At 36.2% G+C, this 26,923-nt stretch overlaps 1 protein-coding gene across 5 annotated transcripts in view; it reads right to left on the bottom strand.

Moving 5' to 3' along the window:
• The window catches only part of LOC129726205 (calcium-binding mitochondrial carrier protein SCaMC-2), a 54,700-nt gene extending 29,873 nt beyond the window's left edge, over positions 1-24,827 (bottom strand). Inside the window, exons 1-4 of one of the 5 annotated variants that reach the window (XM_055682950.1) lie at positions 24,213-24,827; positions 17,203-17,444; positions 17,028-17,139; positions 16,510-16,893 (exon numbers count right to left, since the gene is read on the bottom strand). In XM_055682950.1, coding sequence (XP_055538925.1) covers positions 16,510-16,893; positions 17,028-17,139; positions 17,203-17,444; positions 24,213-24,419 — 945 coding nt within the window. In that variant the 5' untranslated portion in view covers positions 24,420-24,827. Of the gene's footprint in view, positions 1-16,509; positions 16,894-17,027; positions 17,445-24,212 lie in introns of all 5 variants that reach the window. The other 4 variants (XM_055682951.1, XM_055682953.1, XM_055682954.1 and 1 more) reach the window with 4 other exon arrangements.
• Positions 24,828-26,923: the final 2,096 nt, after the last annotated feature.

The following is a 26,923-nucleotide window of genomic DNA, read 5'->3' as shown; positions in this document are numbered from 1 at the left end:
CACGACGTTAAGTGCACGGGGCTTCAAACGTGGCCCGGCCCCAACGGCAATCAAATTTGTTGATGATACGATCTGTCCCTATCTTTTCCACAGCGGGGCAGCGGCACTGGCTGACGTACTTGTGGCTGGCTGGCAACATGCGCGCGAAATTGATAAGAGCGTGGGATTTATTGGTGTCAATATTTAGCCTAGGCTTTGTAAACCAATTTTTTGCAGGATTCATGGATTAGCAATTATTTCGTATTATTTTCAAACATCCGGAACTTTCCCGACTGATGTTTTGCTCAAAATTGTCGTAGCAAAACCCAAAACCAAAACAATTAGCGATGTACCCGTGTACATTTGACAGCATCTGACCGTAAATCTGAGACTTTCAGTGAAGGTTTGATTGTTTCTGCGAAATTATTTTACAATCATTAGGGCATTCATACTCAGGTTAGAACGGTCGTAAGCGACTTGAATTAAATTCATAAATTTTACCAAAGCGTAACGGGATTCCTACAGGTGACTAGGGCAAGATATACATATCGAACGTTAGTCGATATGAATTAAAAAAAATCGCTATAGACGGGTTTTTCGCTGATTCGCAATATTATTGAGTTTTTTCTTAAACCGATTGATGATAACTTGATTCATTTGATTCTCGTTAAAAATCAAATAAAAAAATCGAACATAACAGGAGAATCGTCGAAATTGTAAAACAAAACAAATTGTTGCATGATGGGATAGAACAAACAGGTTGTTCTTGTTCAAAGGAATGAATACATAAAAATATCATGAATCACATCCACATATTGAATTCAAAAGGCGAAATCAAATGCAGCTGCGAGATTGTACCGGTCTTTCTGCCCGGCATATCAGATTGAAATTGCCACCAACATCGTTACATTTTATGCTTCCATATATGTGCTAATACACTGAATGACTGAATGAAAAAAAGGTCAAAGCGCAAAACAACGTCCCTACTCTACTTTCACGCGCGTGCCAAATTAATTGACAGAATAGAAATATGATTGCACTCACAGAAAGTAAACAACAAGATGCGACCCAAAAGCGGAATTTTCCATCTGTGACGATGGATGGTAATTCCATCGAAACCGGATTAAACCGGACGAGACGAAACTGACACCGAGAATCACAAAGCTCGCGGAAGCTGCACACCATCTCGCAATTTTTTATTCAAATGATTTTGGTAGGCTACCGCAGTAGAAAGTAGATCACAGCGATAGAGGCAATTGTCGTGTGATTTGACACGGTCGTCACGGATGTTATATAAAATTTTATAAAAAAAAAACAATCTCTCAATATTTTTTCTTTGTGCGTACGTACGTAAATTTTGTTTTGAAAGAATTTCATGAGATGAGATTAAAAAAAAGAAGAAAAAACGCCTTGATTTATTACGATCGTATTTATATTTATAAACTGAAACTTTTCCGCTCGTATCAAAATTTACACTTATTACCATGCGGAACGATTCCACGCGACTTCAAAAATCATTCAGCACCTGCTAAAATTCGCTTTGCAATTTGATAAATAAATAAACACTTTTATCCGAAGACTTGAAGGCCAACTTTGTGCCCATTAGCATAATGGTAATTGACACAGCAAAATAAGTTTACAATGGAAGAATTATGCACAGATACGTACTAACTGCGATATACATAAATAATACATTTCGGAAAAATTTAAATAACATTCAACTCCTCCTTTTTGTTATTGATGGCGACGATTGTTGCGAGTGTCATGTTAGTAAGCGAACTGTAAAAACAAGTATAATCATCTACCGAGTTCACTGGTCTGTTATTAAAAAGTTTCGACTTTCAAGACTGGCAGACGTAAACATGTATTTTTATACATGTACCTTGAGCATAAACAGTCTTGCGTTGACTTAGTAAACAAGCGCTGGATATCAGCTAGAATAGTCGATTCTAATCAATGTCTCTAACGCAGTGAAGCAGAAGTTGCTTGTAAAGAAATCAAAATAAAAAAATTTTTGAATCAAAATATAAAACTACCTTTTCAACCAAATGCCAAAATAAACAAAAATGAGTTTTTGAAGTTCTCAACAGATTGATAAACTAACGATTATGAACTGATTTTGATTATTACTCTAAAGTATAGGGTATCTCCAATTTATCCGATTGTTACTGACATCTGATTTGCATGAATTTGTCCACCCTGTAAATCTTGTCTGTTATTCTCCTATCTGCAATAAACTATTTATTCTTCACTTTTTTCAACCGACCATTTTTTCTACAACTTTGCAGAAGACACTATACCGATAAAACGGAATGTTCTGGCTCTAAAAATACTGCTATTATTATGCACTTGGCTCAGAAAAAAATTTATAAAACTTGATTTCCGGTTACCAAGAAAAAACAATTTCAGTTGACTATAAAAATGAGCTTCTGGAGATATTTTTCTGATTTAATATGTTAAATAAAATAAGCTTTTTACAGTATAGGGTAACGGGGGTATTTTGGCCAGCTTTGGGAAGTGTTCGCACAGTTCATCAAAAACAAACACAATGTTTCAACATAAATACCGACTCTATTATACCATTGTTAAAAGCTAAGTGTCTATTTTGATATACATTGTTCAACAATGCAATATATTGAAAAATATCCTAGAAATATCAAAATTTCTACGAAGTACTAAAGACATATTTTGGTCCACCAAATTTTCACTTTGGCCCACCTTTATATCTAGAGACGTGTATGGGAGTAGTTCGGACTAATCATATTCTAGATCATCATCGGTATTTTTAGAGCAAAAAATGTGGGTTTGAGGAGAACATCCTTCTGCTGTGAATTTTTGTAAATTCTAGGCATTTAAAAATGAAATGATTTGGCTCATAGCGGTTTGACAGGCATTCTCATCCAATTTCATATCGTTAAATGTGATAATTTACTGTAAATTGTCACAAGCCGCTTCTTTGTTCACGTGCAACGGCCGAACGGTAAACAAAGAGATGTCAAAACTTGGCATGGCCAAAATATGTTCGGTTCAGAAAGAGGGAAACATATTTCGGCTATGCGTTTAACCACTTTTTCAACTTTTTCCAACATGTTAGAATATACAAACTGTTTCTATGACATTTTATTGATGTTACTACAACAACGAATTGTTTCAAAAGCATACATATTTGCTACAATAGCTTCCGGACGTTGATTTGTATACAGCAACTGTTCGCTAACTGGGCGACGAGCACTTCCCAGTTATTGAAATCAGCTCGCTAACTGGGATATCATCTCAACGCCGAGGGGGAATTCGATGGACAACGCTGCTTCGCGACAATTTCATAAAAGGCTTTCGTTCTCAAGTTGATCACCAAATAGGGAAGCCACAACTACAAACTTATCTCTCAAATAAAGCTTTTAAACTTTAGTTTTATAAAGCGAGTACATTTACCAGCTATATTATTATTTTTGTATTTTAAATATTCTCGATTATAAAATCTTAAATTTTTCAGTTTTCGTTCCCAATCCACATGCCCCCCGTTCGTTTTGATATTTGACGTTTGTTGTCTTTTTAACTGGGAATCCTCCCAGTTAGCGAGCGCCCAGTTGAAAAGAAGCCCAGGTAAAGCGTGCTCAGTTAGCGAATAGTTACTGTATTACCACTTCCTCTTGACTTTGGATTGACTCAGCCATGACTTTGAATGTGTATGAACTAATTCCAAAATAACACTACCTAGAGCCAGTTTTTGCCGAAAATTATAGTGTAGTATGATTCTTAGGTGTGTTATTCAATTTTGCATGCATAGAACTCTAATATTCATTGAAATTCACAAATAAAATGCGTTAAATGTTACCGGGTGGGCCGAAATATGTATGTGGGCCAAAATACCCCCGTTACCCTACACCAAGCTTTTTGTATACGCGGGGGATGCGTTCCGAATTTGTATGGAACCGCGTTAAAGAGACTTTTTTGAGTTTAAAATACAAAGAAGAAAACAGCCCAAAAATGTTCAAACTTGGTTTGAATATGAAAGTGGACAATATAATGGCAAGAATGCAATAAAAAAATATTAAGTTTTCAGTATCTATACCACAAATCGTGATTTTTTTTAAATGGATATATAATCACTTTTGGCTTAAAACGGAAAACGTGATTGAAATGAGGTCTACATCTTGTACCGTTTTTGAGTAACGAAGAAATGCAACCCGCGCAGAAAAAAACGAGTGGAGGGACAAAATTATTATCTACAACTTTTTCGAAGACGTCACACCGATGAAACAAACTGTTCTGGCTCTAAAAATATTTGTCTTCATTAATCCCTTTTTTACAGAGACCCTTTTCAAAAACCAATCGTGATTCCAAAAAAAAATGCTATCAGCACAAAATGACATCTTTAGCCCATAAAAACATCTGTGCAAAGTTTTAGGTAAATCAAAAATAATAATAAAACCTAAGTTAATCCACCTAGCGGTCAGACCCAGCCTTTTTCATTCTTTTCTTATTCATTCTCATTTCTTTTCTCTCCATAACTTTTGAACCACATATTAAATTGTTATGAAGTTTGTTATTTGTAAGTTTGAGAGATGACTCGTTCGTATGACACTAGTTATGTTCAAATAAGTCATGTAATCTTTGAGATAATAGACTTTCGTTGTTTTAATAACAATTTAATACATAACGGTTGCTGCAAGTTCGATTATAATCAAGTGAAAAGGGAACGTATAGGGCAGCCAAACTTTGAAACCACGTGTTCAATAATAATTCATCAGTTAACCCCTAACTAGCCCGCTCATCTCATAATAATATTGATCAAATCGGTTGTGTAGATAATGAAGTTTCGTGATTTTCACATTTCGGTACATTACAGACGAAGTTACAGTCCGATTACAGTAAAATTCAATAGGGTATTATGAGGCAGCTAGACTTATTATTTGACACTAATTTTGTGGAAATCGGGTCAGCCATCTTTGAGAAAAGTGAGTGAGTTCAAGTAGTCTTCGGAACATGTTCCTTTTCATAGCAGGATTTCACATTTTTAAACATAAAAGGCAAAGTAATAGTCCGATTGTAAAACAAATCAATAGGGTCTCATGGGGCAACTAGACTTTCCATTTGACACTGATTTTATGAAAATCAGTCCAGCCATCTCTGAGAAACATGAGTGAGATTAAACAGTCTTCAGAACACGTTTCTTTTCATAACTTTTGAACCACAAGTTGAATCTTTATTAAATTCAACAGTTAAGGGTATATCAGGTAGCCCGTTCATTAGAAACAAATTTTGTTCAAATCGGTTGTGTAGTTTTCGAGATAATGATGTTTCATGATTTTTACATTTTTAAACATAACCTCTCTAAACTAAAAATCCGATTACAATTAAATTGAACAGGGTCTTATGGGACAATAAGATCTTTCATTTGCAATTAATTTCATGAAAATCGGGCCAGCCATCTCTGAGAAAAGTGAGTGAGAGTAAAAATCTGCACATACACACACACATACAGAAAATGCTCAGCTCGTCGAGCTGAGTCGAGTGATATATGCCATTCGGCCCTTTGGAGCACTTTTATACTTTCGGTTTTGCAAGTGATTGCTATACCTTTCTAGGAGAAAGGCAAAAATATACATTGAAATTGGAACATTTTTAATAGAATCGCTTATTCTAGACTATTGCTATAAATGACCGGCACGAATTTTCAACAAATCAACTTAAATTTTTTAAGTATATGATTTTACCAAAAATACAAATTCAACAGAATTAAAACAACGATAAATAAAAATTTATTTGCTTTAATTAAATGCGGCCGTAAATTATTTGTAAGCGTTTGCAGAGGTTAGGTATGTTTTAAAAGCAGGAAACTTGTTTCGTTCAAAGCAAACGTCCTCGTCGTCATTTTTCGCCAATAAACAACTGCTCTCACGGAAAAAGAGAAGGTTACTTTTCACCGCATTCTGACAAGTGCTTAAAAATGGATTTATTACATGAACTTAAAGATACGAAAGTCTTGGGGACCCGGTTAATTCTTCTGCTACGCACAGTGTTTTATTTTGCCGTTTTCGTGCGACTTATTAAATAGCGTTTCAAATGTTGATTATAGCCATAATTTATAATTGGAGGAAGATATTCAAAAATGCATCTTTCGATGTAGGAAGATAAGTGATCAATCCACCTAAAAGTGGAATAGAAAATTACTTTTTCATCAGATTGAGATAGATGCGTGGTGTTCGGCAAAATTTCAGGTGATCTTAAAACAAAAAACTTTATCGAAGACATCATATTTATATCTCTTATATATTACGAGCAACATAAAGTTTTCTATGAAAAGGCACTGAAAAACACAATTTCCGAATTTTCAAAACTTTTACAAAGTTATCAGCCATCCAAAACTGCATGTTTATGTTGAACATTGTTATTTTTTGTCTCCCAAAATAAAAAAGTTATTTGACATATTTCGATATTTTTGGGGATATTTTCACATCGACCATCTCCAAATTACGCAATTTTACGCAAGTGGCAGTTCCATACGATGAAATAACTATCTTCAGGCTTTCAATTTAAGGTACAGTCTTTTGTACAAAAATCGGTATCGAATAGCTTTGAAAAATAGGCGAAAAGGCTGTTTAGATAGTTTCGCCTATTTTTCAAAGCTATTTGATACCGATTTTTGAATAAAAAATATAAAAACAAAAAAGTTTTGGGTTTCGAAGGTAGCACTAAACGATCTTGAGCTAAACATGCATGCATACTTTGGTAAGTTTAGAAAAAAATGGGGAATATGTTAGAAATAGATTAACTCATCTTCCTACATCGAAAGATGCATTTTTGAAAATCTTGAAAGGCGTCGTACACAAATTACGTAACGCATGAAGGGGGGGGGGGAGGTGTGTTGAGTCTGCGTTACTTATGGTTACCAGTGGGGAGGGGAGTAAAGATAGTTACGTAACTGTGATGTTTGCTTGAAATTGAAAATTTTGGAGGAGGGTCAGGCTGTCCAGCGTTACGTAATTTTAGGGGGGGAGTCATATCGAACGTTACTTACCGTTACATAGGGGGGGAGGGGGTCTAAAATCCAGATTTTCAGCGTTACGTAATTTGTGTACGACGCCAAACTTCTCCGAACAAACATTGTGGCTATAATCATAATTTGAAACGCGATTTAATTAATTGTACGAAAACGGGAAAATAAAGCTGAACAAAACCATCACTGGACAACAGTATCGAATTCAATTCAAACGGCCAAAATATGTGCAAATTTCACCAGTTGTCGGTGCCGTTTTCCAGTTAACCCATACGGGTGTGTACGGCTTTTGTAGCAAACTTTATTTGCTATCAAGTGTTCCGAAGACTGACCGATGATATGAAGCTACTTTTGGCAGTTAATGTCTTTCTGCTGGTCCATGCGGTTGTGTATAGCTTTCGTGGCGATTTTTTTATAACCCCTAAAGCTATTTTAAAACTATAACTTTGATATCATTATAGCCAAAACAATCTATCATACCATTCATAGCCCTACGTGAACCATGCGTGTGCTAGGATACAAATCCCTTTTTTCTTGGATAAAAATTCATTGCTAGCTCTAGACGACTTTCAGAGGAGTAGCTGAACTTTTATAGAAAAATACTGCCGAAATTCTCAAAATTTCTTCTCGGATCTCAAAATTTAATTTTTCTATCATAGGTTTTATCACCTAAATCTTTAAGCTAAAATGGATCAGACTTCCTGCTAAAATTCTCATCAGTAATGAAAACAGTTTGGCTTCGCCTTTGCTAACTTGACTTTGAACAAAAACAATTTTTGTTGAAAAACACGTCGAGTTTGATAAAATTGAAAATAAAAATTATACTGGTCGACAAAAGTTAAAAAAGTTGTCCTAGAGCTCAAATAAGTTTCCTAGAAATATTATAGCTTTTTAACCTGTTCATTTGGTGCTCCTGCTGAATGCAAAAAAAATGCAGAAAAGGCCGCAGAGAAGAGTAATGGTTCATCGTTTTTCCGTTTACTTACGGGAAAGTTTTATTGAAGTCTCTGAAGACTTCTTGAGGCATTTCCGAAACTTCTAGGGGCACCAAAGTTCACAGGACAGTGTTATCAATTAACTATTAGCTTTGACAAGAAAATCAGTCAAATTTGGAATTCTGGTTGGATCAGTTGAATAATTGTTTTAAAATCTTGACTTTAAAAATCAGAAAATAAGAAATTAACAATTTCTCATTCAAACCTTCATGCTAAACACTATCGAATGCTTTTTCTATGTAAAGAAGAGCAGCTCCACTTGAATAAACTTCAGATTTATTAGCGCGTATCATTATAAATTGATTAGTCGACAACTTGAAACCTCAGCGGGTTTCTTATTCGGCTTAAAAATTTGAGTATTTTTGGCATTTTACCATAATTTGGCAAAACATTCATTTTGGAACTATTTCTGAGAATTTCATAAGAATAAATTTAATTAAACTGTTTGAAATCCCATCGTCATGATACTTTTGGAAATTTTAATGATAGATTTACTCTTTTTTAAGTTAGTTTCAATTAATTCTTCTGGTAAAATTCCGGGGTAGAAATTTGATAACATTAACGTGTGACTTCGTCTTTAATTAGACTCGCTATATTTCGAGTTATGAACACATTCAAACTACTGTACAAGTATTTGAGTCTCCAGTTAATTAACTGCAAGAAAGTAATCACCATTTTTGATTACTGGAATATGACAATGGCGATAGTGAAGCTTGCTCAGGCGATGTTAGAAGGTGCGTCAATAGTTCGGAAGCAATTGTGAACGTGATGATGATAAAGTGCAAGAAACCGAGGAAACAATCTCGTTTAACCACTGTTTTTTACAAAAAAAAACTAGTAATTAGCATAAAATGCGCGCACTACTTGATGACTTGTAAGTATTGTTAGATACTTTAAAAAAAAAAATTAAAGTCACTATTTCTTAATATTTTGGTCACTAAATCATTACTGTTGCATTGTCTAACCGTCTAAGCCCTGTACAAGGTATCATCAGTTCCCTGCAATTCATTCTCAAAAAGTTTATCTGTACATCAAAAAGTTCCAGTGCTACAATGTTTTATCCATTCCCCGCGGGAATTCAACTGAAATATAAACTTTGATTGCAATTCAACAAATATTCTTATATATTATACTTTTCAAGGATGGAACGGTTGGAGAACAGATTGATCTTTAATTTATTTAATTTTGTATTAGAGTTTGTGCAAACTGTGCATGTTATTGCTAAGTAAGAATAGTTTGAAGGTCATTTATCGAGGGAAACCCTATCACTCCGCGGAAATAGGGTTAAATAAAGCCTATGCTAAAAAGGATACGGTCTTCTGGAAAATTACTTTTCACGAAAATTCTTCTACCTGGAACAAATACTTAGTTTGCTGAGCCAAGTACGAGTGCATAGTTACTGTCAATTAAAAATGATCGATTATTTTTTGCATATTTTCAATTCATTTGGCATTGATTGGTACCGTAAACTGGGGTGACTTTGATCACTGTACCTCTTTTTTGAAAATGTGGTAAAAAAGCGCTCGTGGTGCTTGGGACTTGTCGTAATCTTCACTGAATGCGTGGATATAGGTTCGCATTGCTACTACTCATGCATTTCCTGCTATTTAAAGAGTGTTTTTCATGCTAAAATATTAATTGAAAATAAAGTGTATTTTTGGCGATTTTTGTTGCATACAAACAATCGGTTCAAGCAGATTCAAAACAACAAGTTGCAATACGTAAAGTTTTTTTTATTTTGTTCCCTGATTAGTTCTTAAGATAAACAAATATTTTAACAAAACATTTTATTGTTACTTTTGCAAGTTTTTCCTGAAACGCAATGTTGGGTCCCAATATTCTCCACAGCGTATTACATATTTCTTCTTAACAAAAACCCACGACGTGAAGTAACATGCAAATTTGGCCAATTTCATAAGTCATATTCCTCGTGGACTAGTTTTTTGATGATTTTAGACCACCTTCTCTCTCAGTGGATAACAATTCATATATATTCTAAAAATTTTGTATGAATCTCGTACATTCGCCGTTATAAACTGTTCACGTAGAATGTGAATGGCCCCCAAATTGCTTTCCATATTTATAAACTCGTTTAAGCCGTTTAAGGCTGTTCAATTTAGTGAAAATTTTTAGAGCATATTTAAAAACAGCAAAAATGTTGCTAAACTTTTGAAGTATTGACTGAATCTTTTTCAATGCATGCCAGGACTTATTTTAAAAATATCGAATAATATTGTTTTCAGTATATTCTGAAAATATTTTAGATACAATCAAAAAAGTGATCAAAGTCACCCCAGTTTGCGGTACTTTCGTTTTCGCGTCGGAAAGAGCAAACTGAGTAACCTAATTATTATTGAGTGTTGTTGTAGGGTTGCTGGTGGGCGTCCACATCGTATGCACTGAAATAAATTCAATTCAAAACTAACTTTGTAAAAAACTCCCAAGCCTCTGAAATTTTCCCTGATGACTTTTTAAATTCCATGATATTCCCTGATTTCCCTGATCGAAAAATTAAATCCCTGATATTCCCTGGTTCTCCCGGTTTTTCCCGGTAGTCGCCACCCTGAGTTAAAATGTGTTTTTTCCAGTGTAGAGTCTCAAATTATTTTTTCAATATCTTTAAATTGAAGTACATACAATTGCCTGAAAGTCACCCTTTTCACATGTTAGTACAGATAAATGTCTGAAAAAGAATATGCGAAGTAGCTTAGAGTTATAAGATCTGCGCACCGAAAAGTTTAATTGAATTTTGCAAGTGTGCAGTCAACAACTGAAGAATCGAGTTGGCGTGAAATCCTCCTAATATAATATTGAATAATAGCATTTTAACTAGCTTAGATCATTTTTTTTAACAAACTACTCGGAAAAAAATGGCAGGACATCTCTGCAGCTATACGCATTACAGTCCTTTGTAAAATTTGAGTGTTTTCTTGTTTTTTTTTTTGCAGGAATGAGTCTAATATGCTCTTCAAGAATGGCCAATAAAGAAGTACGCTTTGTTCAACGTAACGTTCAACGTTTTGTTTTCTGGATGAAATACGTACAAATTATTAGCATAACTGTCTTAAGTTTTTATTCGCAGATGACCCTTCTCCGAAATCATTTTCAATGGAGCTCAAAGTGAAACAGCTCTTAAAAAAGTATCCTTAAAACCGATTCAACCCTATTCCGTAGAATTGTGTGAAGGAATCTACAATAAATTACGAAAGAATGATAGAAGTTACTCGAAAGAATTTATACTCGAATTTGTAGCGATTAAGGGGGAACCCTACTCTGAAAAATCGAAAAATAATGAAGTTAGATAATCCATTTTTTCACATTAAAAAAAAATTCAGCCAAATCGGTTCAACAGATGCTGAGAAAAACTTACCATCCGTTGAAAAAACATGGTTTCGAGAAAAACGCTGTCAACAGCGTAATATTCATTATATTTGCATCCACGACATGCCACATACTTCTTCAAATATATCCTAATCAATAGCCAAAATACCCAAACACCTCACCTTACTCTAAACATCCAAAAAACAAATCACAAAAGTTCATTAGTTTCCAACCTTTCAGAGTAGGGTCGCCCCTTAAGAAAATTTTTGTGGGTCACTTGTCCAGAAGCCTTTCTGTAATCCAGAACAGCTGACCCAAGGATATCCGTAATCCCGGATTACATTTTTTCTACGTTGAGACGAGATTCGGAATAAGTTACCGTGATGTTGACAGAAACAACTTCACCGAAGCCGATAAAATTCTCATCGGAATTATTGTTTTCACTTCTCCTATAAATCTTTACCAATTCAAGAGCAGACACTTTCGAACACATTAGAGACAAATTTTCAAAACAAACTGCGGTTTAACAGAAAAAATGCTACTCTCGAACGTAGGACAGATGTGCAAAAATATTCGCCTAAGTCTCGCTGCTATTGTTTAGTAAAAACATTTTTTTTTTGTGTCTTTGCTTATGAAACATTCGTTTTAAATAAGGTGTGTGCCTTTTTAAAAAAAAAATGTAATGAGCGCAATAATACTCTTGTAAAATGATTATTATACACACTTAATAAAAAAATTTTTGTTCGGTAATTTATTTTACAGTATCGTATCTGTAAAGCAGGAAAATACCGAAAATCGGATAAAATTCCATTTTTTTCATGCATGTTATTTAAAATTGAATACCCAACCGGTAAAATTCATAATATATTACAGTATTCTGTAAAAGCGGCACCAAAGATCGGTAAACATATGGAACTACCAAATTCCGTAACATGTTTTACCGAAATCCTCAAAGCGTATAATGCCATCGACCACCATTTTGAAATTAGATAGCAGTATAAACTATCGCAATAAGTTCTACGTCATTTACATTAATAAAGTCTACTAGATGTTGTTTTTCGACATTGTTCTTTGGATTTCAATCAACTATACCCATCAGCAATGGACGTAGAAAAGTGGGATCAGCTCGAACCATTGAAATATCGAGAGGAATTTAGAGATTTGAAAAATGGTAACTTTTGTACAGTATAATTACAATTACCGTACTGAAAAGTGTATTTCAATTGGCAGATTTTTCACGAGCTTTAGCAATAGTTTGCATTGAAAATCCTTCGCGTGGTTCTAAAAAAACAAAAATGCTGATTCTAGAGAAAACCCTTTGTATGGAATCGTTGAATGGAAAGAGTTAAATTTTCTTTAATAATCTATTGTTACTTTTTAAAGATTACAGATGAGCCATCCAAAACACTTCAAGTTCCATTCATCGTGGTTCGGGGACAATTTTTAGATGATTCTGAAGACTGCGCCATGTACTGGCGAGGTGAATTAGTGACGACAGAAAACCTCAAGTCAGCGTTCAAGATTTTATTGCAGCTCTATTTAGTATTTAAACTTGCTACTAGTCTATCTGAAAAACTTTTCTTTCTTTTTTTTTCTGGGGAGCGATTTATAATATTCAACAATTAAGTACTACAGGCTTGTAATTTGTATTATTTATCTTTGGTCCTAACAAATGATTTTAATAAACGCTCAACCGAAAAAACGAATAAATATAAAAACAAACCTAATTTGAATTTTAGTGAAAAACTGAAATTGATCCGAAATTTCGTTTTATTTTTACGGTTTTTTCGATACGTGTAGCAGGAAAAATCATTCGAAAATACGTATAATTCTGTAAAGTTTACGAAATCATCGGTACATTTGACATTTCAACTCTGCAGATTTTTTCGGTAAATCAAAGATTTACAGAACAGTTTACCGAACGTTCAGCTGTTTGAAATTCGGTAAAATTTTACCGAAATCGGTGTTTTTTTCTAATGTCGTTTTCGTTTTTGCGGTGTAGCTACCCCGCGGACTACACTTTGTCCTATCACTGTTTTTTACATTTTCCGGACTATCCCGGACTACCCTTTTTCTGTCCCGGACAGTCCGTGCAAGAAACAGAGTGCAGTTTTGAAGACACCAACACAATCACACGTATGTGTCAAAATCAAAAAAAAAGTGTCAAAATCGGTTTGCTTTGATTATCGTTCTTCGCGTGTCAAACATCAGGTTGAGTTTTATTTATTTTATTTTGTTATTTTGTCATTTTTCAGTAAATTGCTAAATTGGCAATTTTTTTGTACAGTAACACAAACGCGATAAAAGACAATGGTGATAATGACCAAAACAAAAGTGACAGCAACCTCTGGTATTACGCACACCGTTGCAACTGCTCGGAAAGAGTTTTTTTTTCAGCTGCAAAGCGTAGTCCGGGACGGGATAGTCCTGCCGTAAAAACGAATTCGACATAAGTATGTAGGTATCGAAAAACTTCCAGTAGAATTTTCCTCGACTATCAGTTTTCAACATAGAACTGTTATGCTTTCATTTGTTTTCATAGAGTCGTTGACATCGCCATATCGAATAACGATGAATGACAACGAAATCGTGTCCTGGGCTCTAATTTATTTGTGCGATAATATGCTATCTCGCTACGTTGAGATGTTAACCCTTGAAACATAAAGCTGATTTTTATGGATAAAATTGACTGGTAATTATATAAGCTAGTATACTAATTCGATAAAAGACGAATAAAATCAACCAAGGAAAACAACGTTTTACCTTAGCACGAGTATTCTTCTTATACAATCCATCCGTTACAATTCGTTTTGATTTTGTTACCTTGAGCAGTCGACAATGAAAAACCGACATTAAAATCGCCTTTTCTCGCTTTTCCATATGGGACAGTGTTGCTTTTATGGGCAGCTTTGGGGTGTTTCAACACAGTCGCTAGAAGATTCTACCAATCGGTAATGAATAATGGTGATTTGATGATTCGAACACTATGTGTGAAGCTAGGAACTCATTTTTCAACACAGTTTACAAATGTTTCTACTCTTCATGTTATTCATTAACGATATTTTTTTACTAGTTCCGGATAAATGCCGTAAATTGTACGCTGACGACATCAAACTTTTTAACGTTATGAAAAATACTACGGACTGCGTTGAGTTTCAGCGAATAGTGGATGTTTTCAGCCAATGGTGAAAGAATATTTCTTTCTGTAACCGTGTCAGAAATGTAGCGTCATCTCCTTCTATCGGACAAAAAACCAACCTTTTTTATCATACTTACAAATTCACGATCTGTGAGTTTACGCTACTATGCTCTCTTTCAAACTAAACTACAGCGAAATCATCTCTAAAGCTAATTGACAACTCAGATTTATGTTCACAATAGCCAATGAGTTCCACGTTAAGTGCGATCTATCTTGGAATTCTGCTCCTGGAAGAACTGAACCCGTGCAACGAAAATTTGTGCGATACGTTCTGAGATTCCTCCCCTGGCACGACCACACACATCTGCCAGCCTACGCTGAACGCTGTCGGTTCTCAGGAATGCAAACCCCAGAACAAAGACGTTTTGAGGTTCAAGCTTTATTCATAGGTAAAGTTCTTCTAGGTGAAATCAACGCCCCGGGAATTCTCGACCGCCTGGACATACAGGGTGAGAAATAATTATCCGTGTTTTTTGTTTCAGTGTATAACCAAGATTTAACAGATGTTGAAATGAGCTTGCCTATGCAATTTTTAAACTTAACTATGTGTAAACAAAACCACGAAATCGAAATAAAGTCAAGTTCATTACGCAGTGCGGTGATCGAGTTGTATAAACAAGGAAAGCGTCCAGTAAGTATCGCTAGTATGTTAAAAATGTTATGACTAAAACATTGAACACGGATAATTTTTCCTCACCCTGTAAATGCCCCCGAACGATTTCTCAGACCCGGTTCCCTACTGAGCCTGCCCAACAAATGTTCGAAATGGTCATTTCGACCCAATACGCTTATGCCGGCCAGCTTCTTGACTTTGGTCTCGATCACACAGGTCTATAAGAGTTATCAGCGTCAGCTGACTCTTCTGTGTGTGATGAGACATTCCTTTCAGCCGTATAAATAACGCGTGTGTGTAGTTAGGGATGAGCAAAAGACTAAGTCGGCAGAAGAATGTGATACGCATACAGATTATAGAACAGTACCATCGTCCCCCGTAGTTTAATACGTCAAAACACCATGCCGGAGACAGGGAGATTGCGGGTTCAAGTCCCGTCGGGATGCGGTATATTTTTTCAAGTCTATATCATATTTCCAGTTCGCTTTTTTTCGCTTCCTCTGCTGCACACATTGTCTGCCTGAATGAACTTGTTAGAAATGCTTCAAACAATTTGAACTTCGTTCGGAGTTTTGAATGAAGAGATTTTCTACATTAGCATAACGAGCACTGGTAAAAAAGGCAAGTGCAAAATTTCAATCGAGTCTCAGTCGAACGATATTTAAACAACGCTGGATTAAATTACATAAACGGTAACATCGTAGGTGTAGGTTTTAGAGCACAATATATTAGATATGTGTAATAATATTGGTTTCTTGGTTTTCATGCTTGTATAATTTCCAATCCATTTGAAAATTTTCCAAAACCCCTTAACTAAGAATGAAGTATACTAACTTAATATGCACTACGATGGATGCAACTACTTTGCGTTGTTCAAGCATTCATATTCGTCTAGACATACAGTAACTAAGGCGAACAGTTGGTTGCACTTATCCTCCCCTAAAACCGAACATTAACTAGCACTAACAAGCACAAACATCAAGACATATTTGAACAATCTCTTATTCCATAGAGCTCTGTGCAGGAATGCAGGTGAGAGAACGTGACACAGGGTATGGATGGATACCAACCAAATTGTTTAATTTTGGTAGACATTTTAGTCATGATGAGGGATGAACGATTCATCAGACTATATTATAGTATAGCTGATAGACACGGTGAAAGGCACAGCGAAAAGAATTATTTTGAAACAGCGAATGAAAGTGCAGTTTGATTATTGAATTATAGGTATTACATTAAAAGCATCGAGGCGTTTTGTTTTATTATATCCATACATAATCTTTTGCAAGTCGGATGCTTGCAAAAGCGAATATTGAAATAGTTATTAAGATAATTAAAATCTAGCATTATTAGCAAGCGAATTGGTGTTTTTAGAATAAATTAAAGACATTGCTCACTGTACCTTACCATCGACCAGCAGATGCGTGTTGTTACACTTATGCATACCGGCAAGGGAAGAGTTTCGACTAAGAAGACTTGGGTTCAGTATCAGCTCAGTCACATGTTCAATCGCTTGTTCAAGATCGATCAGACTGAACAGTGATAGTTCATTATCTTCTTCGAGTGTTGTCCCCACTAGAACGTCACTAGTGATATTGCTGCCCGTAGTAGTAACAGGAGAGCTTGTCTCTTTTGTACCTACATCAGTATCGTTACTGATGTTTGCATTTTTGGAACTAAATACAGGCCAAATTTTAGGTAAAAACGAAGTATTGAAAAAAGGCATTTTATTACTGGTCACTCGTCGACCAATCATTGCCAGGTACGCACGATTATATCTTAAATTCTTTTTCCCATAGTGTAAGCAACATTAAAAAGCAACAAGAAAACGAAACAGAGATCAGGACGTAACTCCTCTGGGATTGAAACAATTCGAATTTTCATAAAATTTACACAGTAAAAAACTCTTAAGGTACTTACAGTAGAATGCCTCCAGTACTTCACGAGCTCATGAATATCCGAAGATGGGGCTAAGAGTAGAAAATCTCGCCACTCGTCATAACTTATATTAAGACTACCATCTTTGTCCATTCTACAAATAAAAAGATATATTAGCTGTATAACTAATAGGACAAATTTAAACAACAATTCTAACCTCTTAAGTAGTTTGGCCGCTTCGTGCCGATCCATGTCGATGCCCAAATCCTTAAAGGCGTCTATCAGCTCCTCCAGATCAACCATACCATCCCGGTTTTTGTCCAGGTGGGTGAACTGCAGGCGCAGATTCTTTTCGTGCTCCCGCACGTAGTGAATGAACTCGGCCAGACCGACATCGCCGCTCTGCGTCTGGTCCGACTGCTTGAGGAAACGCTGAAAGAATAACGAATGTCCGTATTCCTGCCGGGTGGGTGTGATAACAGCGGAGATCCCCGCCGATAACAATGGCGATGAATTTCGTGTGTTTTTTGTTTTTAGTGATGATAGCGCGGCATTTTGTCAGTTGAATATTGAATGATGCATCAGAGTAAGAGCATAGTATTGATGGCATAGCGTGCGTGTTTGGATGATATAATTCGAAATTATGCGAGAGAAAGAAAGAAATAATAAAACCATAAATTAATTTGATGTTAGTGACAATATGATTACACAGGAAAATGAAAAATAATGCTGCAAATCAAGCAACTTTTTTCCTACAAAAGGTTATTTAACAAGTAAAAATGAAATATTAAATATTGGGTTGACCAATGTCTAACGCGGATTATTGGACACTTTAGTTACTAATGAAAATACTTTTTTGTATATCTTCAACTTAGTGCAATATTGTATGAGACATTACACGTAATTTAAGACCATCCCTACGAGTGAATGATAAGCTGCCATCTGAACGGGAAGGTGGTGCTATAGAAATTGAATGCAAATTTTCGTACAAGTTATATATTGTATACAACAGCATTTTACTCTTGATATCCTAACACCACTATCTGATCAAGAAATACGATTCAATTGTTATTAATTTTTTTATAAGTAAATTGATAAGTTTAACAATAGGTTTGGTTTACTCACATACATAAATTAAAATATAATGGTGATGATAAATTTGTAAACGGTCAAAAAAAAAACATTTGAGAATAACTTAATACCTACATATTTTGCATTACAATTTATTACAAAAAGTAGCACGTTACTGAGAGAACATGAATCCAAAACTTTTAATCCTTACTCGATACTTTTAATAATATTGCCTTTCTGCAATGAACTTGCAAGGTTAATAAATGACCTGACAGCAAAATTTTATTTCGAGGGTCGAGACAGTTCAATTAAATCCTTTTTGAATTTCTGCTAACGCACATAAGAGCTCAAGTGTGGGTTGAATTTCGGAATGCCAGATTATCGCGTTGTTCCAAGAAACTTCAACACATTTTCTTTCTATTTGTTCTAGTTGGGTCAGAATTCGTGAAACGGATCACTAAAAATCGCGATGTCTAATTTTTCCAAATAAGTATTAAAAACTTCAAGAGTTTCACTCGGGAAGTTGATTTTCCAATTTTTATTGAAATTGAATAAATTTACAAGTTGTTATTGTCATTTGAAATTTAGGTCAAAATTGTTTTTAAATAGACATAGCTTTGAAAATATTGCATCGAATTTGATGAAATTTTCACAGCAGATGCATCCTGAGTTGTAGTTTACGGAAATATTGTTTTTGAAGAAAAAAATATTTTTTCAATAGTAACTATTTAAAACGATATGTTGAAAATCTATGTTCTGGGGCACTGAAAAATCTGAAAAAAAATCACAAGTATTTTTGACGAAATTTCTAAACTGCCCTGAAAATTTCGCGGTGGTGATATTTTTTGATCAAAAGATATGGGTCTTCAAAGTTGGTGCCGCAACGCATTTTTCATGCGAAAAATGCTCCTAAACCAAGTTTTCTTCAGTTCTCATACCAAAAAGTGCACCATAATGGCTAAAAGTAATAGCACGGGCGGTCGTAGCCCGCTGATGCGTTTTGTACGGTTGTCCCCTAACTAAATTTTGCATTAATTTTTAGTAAAATGTGTAGATAGGCTTGCGAGTTGTAAGGGGCATAAAATTTACAGTCTTCATCATTAAGTTGGGTAACAGACTAAGCATATTTTGACTATTTTGCGACTTAAAATCATTTCCATTAAACTAATTTTGCAAACCTTACAGAATTTTTGCATATAACTGAAACTGGGATTGTCAATAGTAGTACTGCTCACTCGCTTCTCGCTCTTTTGATCAAAAAATATCACCACCGCGAAATTTTCAGGGCAGTTTCGAAATTTCGTCAAAAATACTTGTGATTTTTTTTCCAGATTTTTCAGTGCCCCAGAACATAGATTTTCAACATATTGTTTTAAATAGTTACTATTGAAAAAATATTTTTTTCTCCAAAAAAAATATTTTCGTAAACTACAACTTAGGATACATCTGCTGTGAAAATTTCATCAAATTAGATACAATATTTTTAAAGCTATGTTTGTTTAAAAACAATTTTGACCTAATTTTCAAATGACAATAACAACTTGTAAACTTACTCAAATTCAATAAAAATTGGAAAATCAACTTCCCGAGTGAAACTCTTGAAGTTTTTAATACTTATTTGAAAAAATTAGACATCGCGATTTTTAGTGATCCGTTTCACGAATTCTGACCCAGTTGCCAACCGATGCGACAATCAAAATACTACAAGGTATACAGCCCTAGGGTTGTATGAAATGGTGACGTGGGACTAAACACTGTAATTAGGGGAGTTTTTGTTACAAAATATACAGGGCATGTTACAAAATATACAGGGCCTGGACCTTTTGCTTGACATTTTTTTTCATATACCTACAACTACATTCGCTGTATTACGAAGACTGCTAATATACATACGTTTATTATGGCAAAGCTCTGAATAATAATATATCTTCTAACAATTTTAAAATGTAAAAAGAGGTTCTAATGAAAAAAAATGGAATTTACTCTTTCGATACTATCCGGTCACGATTATTTAGTGAATATCGAAGATAAAATTAAATAGATATCCGTTGCAAAAGTTTACTATTCTTGTTGAATAATTTATGGTAATCATATTTATGAGATTAACTTTCAATCACCATCAACAGCATTGCAGTTTTTCCTCGATTGCACACGAATAGAAATGTACGAACAAAAGTGTACCACTGCAATACGAATATTACCGCTGCAGTATGAATTGAAGTGTACCACTGAAATGTACGAATAGAAGAGTACCGCTGCAATCATAGACGACGAGAGACGGTTCTTTACTCCACTGGTACTAGTACTGCTTTTACCGGCATGTTTTCTTTTAAGTCATCAGTTTTTATTAGGTTTTGAATGCAGGTTTAGAAATTGTTCAAGAATGGGGATTGTTTCAAACCTTTCGGAAAACTTTTACCTTCGAGCCATCATTGTAGTCTATGTTCATGAAAGCTAAAATAAATCGACCTATTGGGACGGGGAGACTCTGTCAATTTTTATATCGATATTGATACAGAGAATATCACGGGGAACGGATGGTGTCCATTCACGTCGTCTGTGCTAGGAATGCTCGCATGTAATTGGTACATTGTTTGCGTAAGTTTCCCTGTAACTTTTTATCAATTTTGACCGTTGAGCAGTGAAATAATAATGATAACTTGCGTGTTATAAAATTGTTACACATTTTATCTATCCAACAACATATTGGTTATTGTTATCCATCATGTGGTTATGCTGTTATTAACGTTTGAAATCTGACGCAACTTTTACCAGTTTCATTTCCAATTTTACAGAATGCATCCCAGTATAGTAAACAAAGACGTAGTCCCACGTCAAAATTGAAAAAAAAATCTATTCACCTACCAGGAGCAGAGAATTTGGATTCATAACCATGTGTGAAGCATAAGATCACCATTAAACCCCGAGAAAAGAAACATCGAAATTAATCCTGAAATCAATAGTGAAAATGTTGCTGAAAGATCCAACAAAAACTGAAGACAGTTTAAAAAAACGATTTAAAATTGTAGTCTGCTTGCTCAAATTGCTTGTTTCATACGTTAATGATGTTTGAGTTAACGTCCGAAAAATTTTTTAAACTGAGTTGATTTTCATTGTGATAGTAAATCAAGAGAAATTTGAGAATTACTGCAAAAGCTGGTATACAAACTTTTGCATTTCTGGTTGAACACTGCTTGATTTGGTTCACCACTTTATTGAAAAATGGATAACCTTTCCACTTTGGAAAAGGCAAAAGCGCGAATCGAATATTGTCGATGTGCAAAAAAGGAACACCACCAGCACGAGGAATCGTCGCTAAACTAACTCGCATTTCCAAGCAAGTTATAGCAAATATTTATACAATGCGGCGCAGAACAGGGAACAACCAAACACTACCACTGGGCTATAAATACACTACTAGCCCCGCAGTATAGCGAGTCAGAGACACATGTGGCAAGCTCCTAAGCCGTGCGGCTTTTTTTCGCTAGCTGCGTGTTTCAAAGGTGTATTGGACTAATGTAATGGGTGAAGTCCAGGCCGATTTTTTGTTCTTATCATACCGTGTCAAGCTAAAATTTGTGATCCGAGAATGACGATGATTCTCCTTTGGTTTCTACAGAATATCAATTGATAACAAGCTAGATCCTCCTATCCGCAGCTTAGCTGCAGCTTGCCGTTCTGCTTCTCCGCCCGGAAAAGGTGACAGGCAAAAAGCGCCAACGAAAGTGCGATAATTCAATTGCTAAACGCTGCCTGGCCCCAGTGCTGGGTACAGCAGTATACTAGACGCCCCAGCAGACGACGATTCATAGCGGAGTGCAGCTGTGTGCATTCTCACTTACTGCTGCAATTGACATTTCTGTAATGATACGTCGCGTGTCAGCTGGTTGGCTTAATCAACTCAACGAAAACGATCCCAGCGATAGAATGCTTCAGTTGGTTTTGCCTCATGCCATGTTTTATGTTTTCAGCACGTTTCAACAATAAAGAATTCCTCACTTATGTCGTCATTTATAGCCGAGCTACCGCTGGGTGTCCCAAACTATTTGGCGTTGATCCAAGGTTAATTGACAGCTAACTACAAGCAACAACAATTAGAAGTATTTTGCGATGATGTTTCGCAGATTTCGCAAACCTAATCTTTCACCCACGGTCAAGTGAGCGTTTACTTTTAACCACACCCAATTAGTGGGATGCATCCACTGATGCAAATATTAATCCAACAAATTGAAAAACAAGTCTAGATAACGCAAATGCCGGTCAACGATCGTTAGGATGTTTGCGCTGAGCGTCTTTTTTGTTTTGTCTCAATAGGAAGTACCGAAGACCTTATCAGCTTGCTTGCAAAGTTGTTTACATTGTTCCGCACGAGTGAACTTGAGGGCAACAAAGCACCTGGAATTGCTGGGTCGGTGCTGATACAACTTTTTTTTGCAAACATGTTTACGTACAAGATTGGTCTATTTGCTACATTGAACGTGATTACAAAATTGACTTCGAACTTTGGTTTCGGGTAGATATCAATTTTTTTTTCTTATGATCGTCAACCAAGCAAATCATAAGTAATCAGATCGTAACGAACGACCCGCTTACGAATCAATCGGAACAGCTGTTGCAGTTCGAGCAAGTTGCGCTGACTGGTTTCGATGCCGGCGATGACGGTTAGATAAGGGATTCCACGTGGTCAGCAGGCGATTAAGAAAACGCCCCCTCTTGGATCTCTCATCTGTAGACACGGAGCGATGGCAGGTGTGTCTATCGAATGTCTATCGAATGATACACACGTCAAGTGGTAATAAATTGATCGGTAGATAATCATATTAGCTTCAAACAAAAATTACCACTATCCAGCAAGCTCTTCAGTACGTTTTTTTTTTCTTTCATCACTGTTTTGGAATTTACACATGTTGTATACACCTATTGCACACGAACACACACCGAGTAACGGTGCAGGTTGTCATTCACGTGGAAGAGAAAGGCGTAGAGCTTATAAATTCGACTATCGACGAAAACGTCGAGTCTATTCAGTGTGCAGTATATGATTGAGCAAATCCGGATAAAATCGGATTCCAGTATGTGCTACTTCAATTTGACAGCTGTGTCAAGCATGGTGATGCAAGCCGCAATTTCCTTTGTTTGTCCAGTTTTTTAGCATCGAGGCGCTATTGAAAAGACCAAGTTGAATAACAAGCAATAGGTTTGTTATCTACAATTTGTACTTCTGAAAGATGCTACTAAGTATCTAAGTTAAAAAAAGAAAAAAAATATACACTAAGGTCGCTTCTTACGCGGCTTTTTTACGCGGATTCCGGAATTTACGCGGTTTTTTTTTACGCGGATTCCGGAATTTACGCGGTTTTTTTTACGCGGATTCCGGAATTTACGCGGTATTTTTTTTGCCCGGATTTCGATTCCCCTTCACTCGGAATGCAAAATTAAGGATGGTTTTTTTACGCGGATTCCGGAATTTACGCGTTTTTTTTTACGCGGATTCCGGAATTTACGCAGTTTTTTTTACGCGGATTCCGGAATTTACGCGGTTTTTTTACGCGGATTCCGGAATTTACACGGTTTTTTTACGCGCTTTTTTTACGCGGCACGTATTCCCCGCGTAAAAAGCGACTTTAGTGTATACGTTTCAAAACTTTCTAAAAACACCTGTTCGTATATAATGAATATTTTTGAAACAAAAATTGGTAGATTTCCATTTTCTAAGGCGAAGGCAATCTTCAAATAGTGTCTTAGTGCCAAAAGCTTTTTATCGTCTTCCGATAATAGAACATCATTCATAGAACATAAATCATTTGAAATCAATCATTCAATCATTTAGCTAGTTGAAAATTAAGGAACCATTTCAACTTAATAAGAAATTATAACGCAGCACAAAATATTGTTGAAAAATAAACATCCTTTTTACTATTTTCCCATCCGATGGCATCTTATCATCCAGATTATGTTTCGCATATTTAACTCCAAATCTAACGGTTCCACTATGTCCAAAATTTGCCACGGCGGAGCAAAAGCACATAAAATAGCAAACTACAGAGAAAAGCAGAAACCGATAATCTAAGCTTCGCCGCGTAACGATGACCTTCTTCCATCGTTTTTGCAGCGTCCACCTCCCCGCGAATTCCTCATATAGCAGGCATTAATTACCTCCGCATACTGATGGGACAAACCAAACTCCTTCAAAGCCGCTGACAGATCGTGTATATCGATGCGACCATTCCCGTCCCGATCGAGCTTGTTAAAGATTTTTTCCAGCCGCTCCTCATCCGCCTGGGGAAGCTCATGCAGGTAGTGCACCGCAGGGTATGCCTGATCCGGACTATGACTGTTGCTGTTGTTTCCCAGATTAACCATTGTACAACCCCACGCGGCCAGAAATTTCTCCCCAATTCCGATCGAAAATCACTTTTACCACCTTTTTTTCAACCAGTATCGGCGTTGGAGTCGCTGACTTTTTCACCGACCTCACAAGCTCTTTGCTGACTCACACTCGAGATTGTCTCACGTTTTCGCACAGCGAAAAAAAAATCAGACTGAAAAACTTTTTGCTTACTTAGCTAGACATACCAACGCGAACATTCCAGCTCTACATTTCGTTTTCTTGTAGCAGCTTTTATAACACTCTACTGAATATCGGGCAATGCATTCAACGCTGGAAGTAGAATTTTTCTTCTGCAATAAAAAAGCGTTTTTTTCTCACACGAAACGCGACAGCGATAATTGAAATCCACAATGCACAATCGCATGCAACCACGATCGAAGAAACACTAAACGCAAAGACCAGAAATAATTCGAAAATTGCATGGCAAATTGTCAAATGTGACGGTTAGAGGTAGCCCGCCTTTGAACTGAGGCGGGCTGGTAACGTGACAGAGTCGCAATCAGGGATAAAGGTGTTGTTCAGGTGTTGATGCGCCGAATGCAAGCGGATTTCTTATGCGATAAATCGGAAGTCGCGACTCGTTATTTCGATTTTCAACTGGAACAATAATAGTATCATTACCGACAATTCTTCTGTTGGTAGTGATGAAACCATAGTTTATGGTACAAATTCAGATACAATTAGGAATTGATTTCTGAAATACGTAACATTGTTGCGCATTCTCTGAGTTTTGTAATTCGTAACCCGAAAAAAAATTACGATGTATTTTGCGGTGAGAACAGCAAATGGACAATGTTTTTTATTGTAACCATAAAAAGCATGGTATTTTTATTGTAAGCTTGTGCAAACGTTTTTGTCATTACCATGTTTTAACAACGTTTTTTTGTTGTTGAATCTACCACCGACAATAATTTTACCATGAAAAACTTTGTCAATGGCTTTTAAATGTATGGGGAAAATGCCTGGAAAAATGCTGTTAAGATACATAACAACCTCCCTTTTTCATGGTAAAAATGGCAAAAACAATGTTTTTTATCGTTCTGAACAATGATATTTAATGTAAAATTGATGTATTTACATTGTAAGATTTGGACCACTGCGACCATTGTTTTGATTTTTACATTGAAAAACATAGTTAAATTATGGTATAACTATGTACAATTACAGCAATTTTCAAGGTTTTTTTACGTAATTTTTTTTCGGAAACGTAGACGCTTTGCTGATTAGAAGCAAGCACATAATGCTTTTAAATTAAAAAATACCTTATAAAAAATTATGAGACTCATATATCAATGAGTATTTAATCGTTTGAACTATTACCAACCAGTTTCTGCAAAGATGCATTGTAAAGTGTATATGGAAACGTATTTTCAACATATGCTCTTGACAAGTGCGGTGAATTAAGAATTTTGAAAATTTAGTTTCTGGCCGGGAAGGCTGATCAACAAACATTCGAAAACAAAATAAAATACTGTATCACTTGTTACATTTTATATGTTATCGATCGTTACCGCCGCACGAAGTTAACCATCTACAAAACACTGATCGGACCGGTAGTCCTCTACGGCCACGAAACCTGGACCATGCTCGTGGAGGACCAACGCGCCCTTGGGGTTTTCGAACGGAAGGTGCTACGTACCATCTGTGGTGGAGTGCAGATGAAAGATGGATCATGGCGGAGGCGGATGAATCACGAGTTGCATCAGCTGCTGGGAGAACCACTCATCGTACAAACGGCGGAAACCGGGAGATTACGGTGGGATGGGCATGTCGTTAGGATGTCGGACGACAATTCGGTGAAAATGGTTCTTGATAACGACCCGACTGGAACGAGGCGACGGGGCGCGCAGCGAGCAAGGTGACTCGATCAAGTTGAAGACGACCTGCGGGTCCTCCGCAGACGATATAGCAGGCGAGCTGCAGCCATGGACCGAATTGAATGGAGACGACTTCTTCGAACAGCAAATGGAGTGATTCATTCATGCGAACAGAAAAACTTCAACGTTCAAGGTAAGTTAACATACATTGAGTTTCTGAGTGGAATATAAGCAGTAGAGCTTGGCAAACTGAATCCTGCCCACAATGCATATCACCTGACGAAGCCGTCAGTTACCCTATGTCATCTCATTTTCATATTTTCCTTCACACATAATCGATAACATTACTTACCAGGCAGCTCCAGGCCGAAGTGTCCGGCGACTCTACCCAGGACCCTAACTCACGACCCATTAATTAACAGACCAGCGTCAACGACTTTACTTCCTCATGCGATTCGAACCCAGGCGTCGAGCGTGGTGATTGGCACAACAAAAGTGGCAGAACTAGACCGACGGAGTATAAAAAAAGCAAAAAAAAACTGTGCGGCCTCTCGCCGCTCTTTCGTCGAGAGAATTCTTTGTTTACTCCGGTACTGGTATAGACTCTCTCACCGAATCTCTTTAACCTCACTTTTCTGACAGTTAGTGGTAACTTTGTT

The sequence above is a fragment of the Wyeomyia smithii genome, chromosome 2, assembly GCF_029784165.1.
Source record: "Wyeomyia smithii strain HCP4-BCI-WySm-NY-G18 chromosome 2, ASM2978416v1, whole genome shotgun sequence".
Classification (NCBI taxonomy): domain Eukaryota; kingdom Metazoa; phylum Arthropoda; class Insecta; order Diptera; family Culicidae; genus Wyeomyia; species Wyeomyia smithii.
This window is presented reverse-complemented; position numbering and strand designations above follow the sequence as displayed.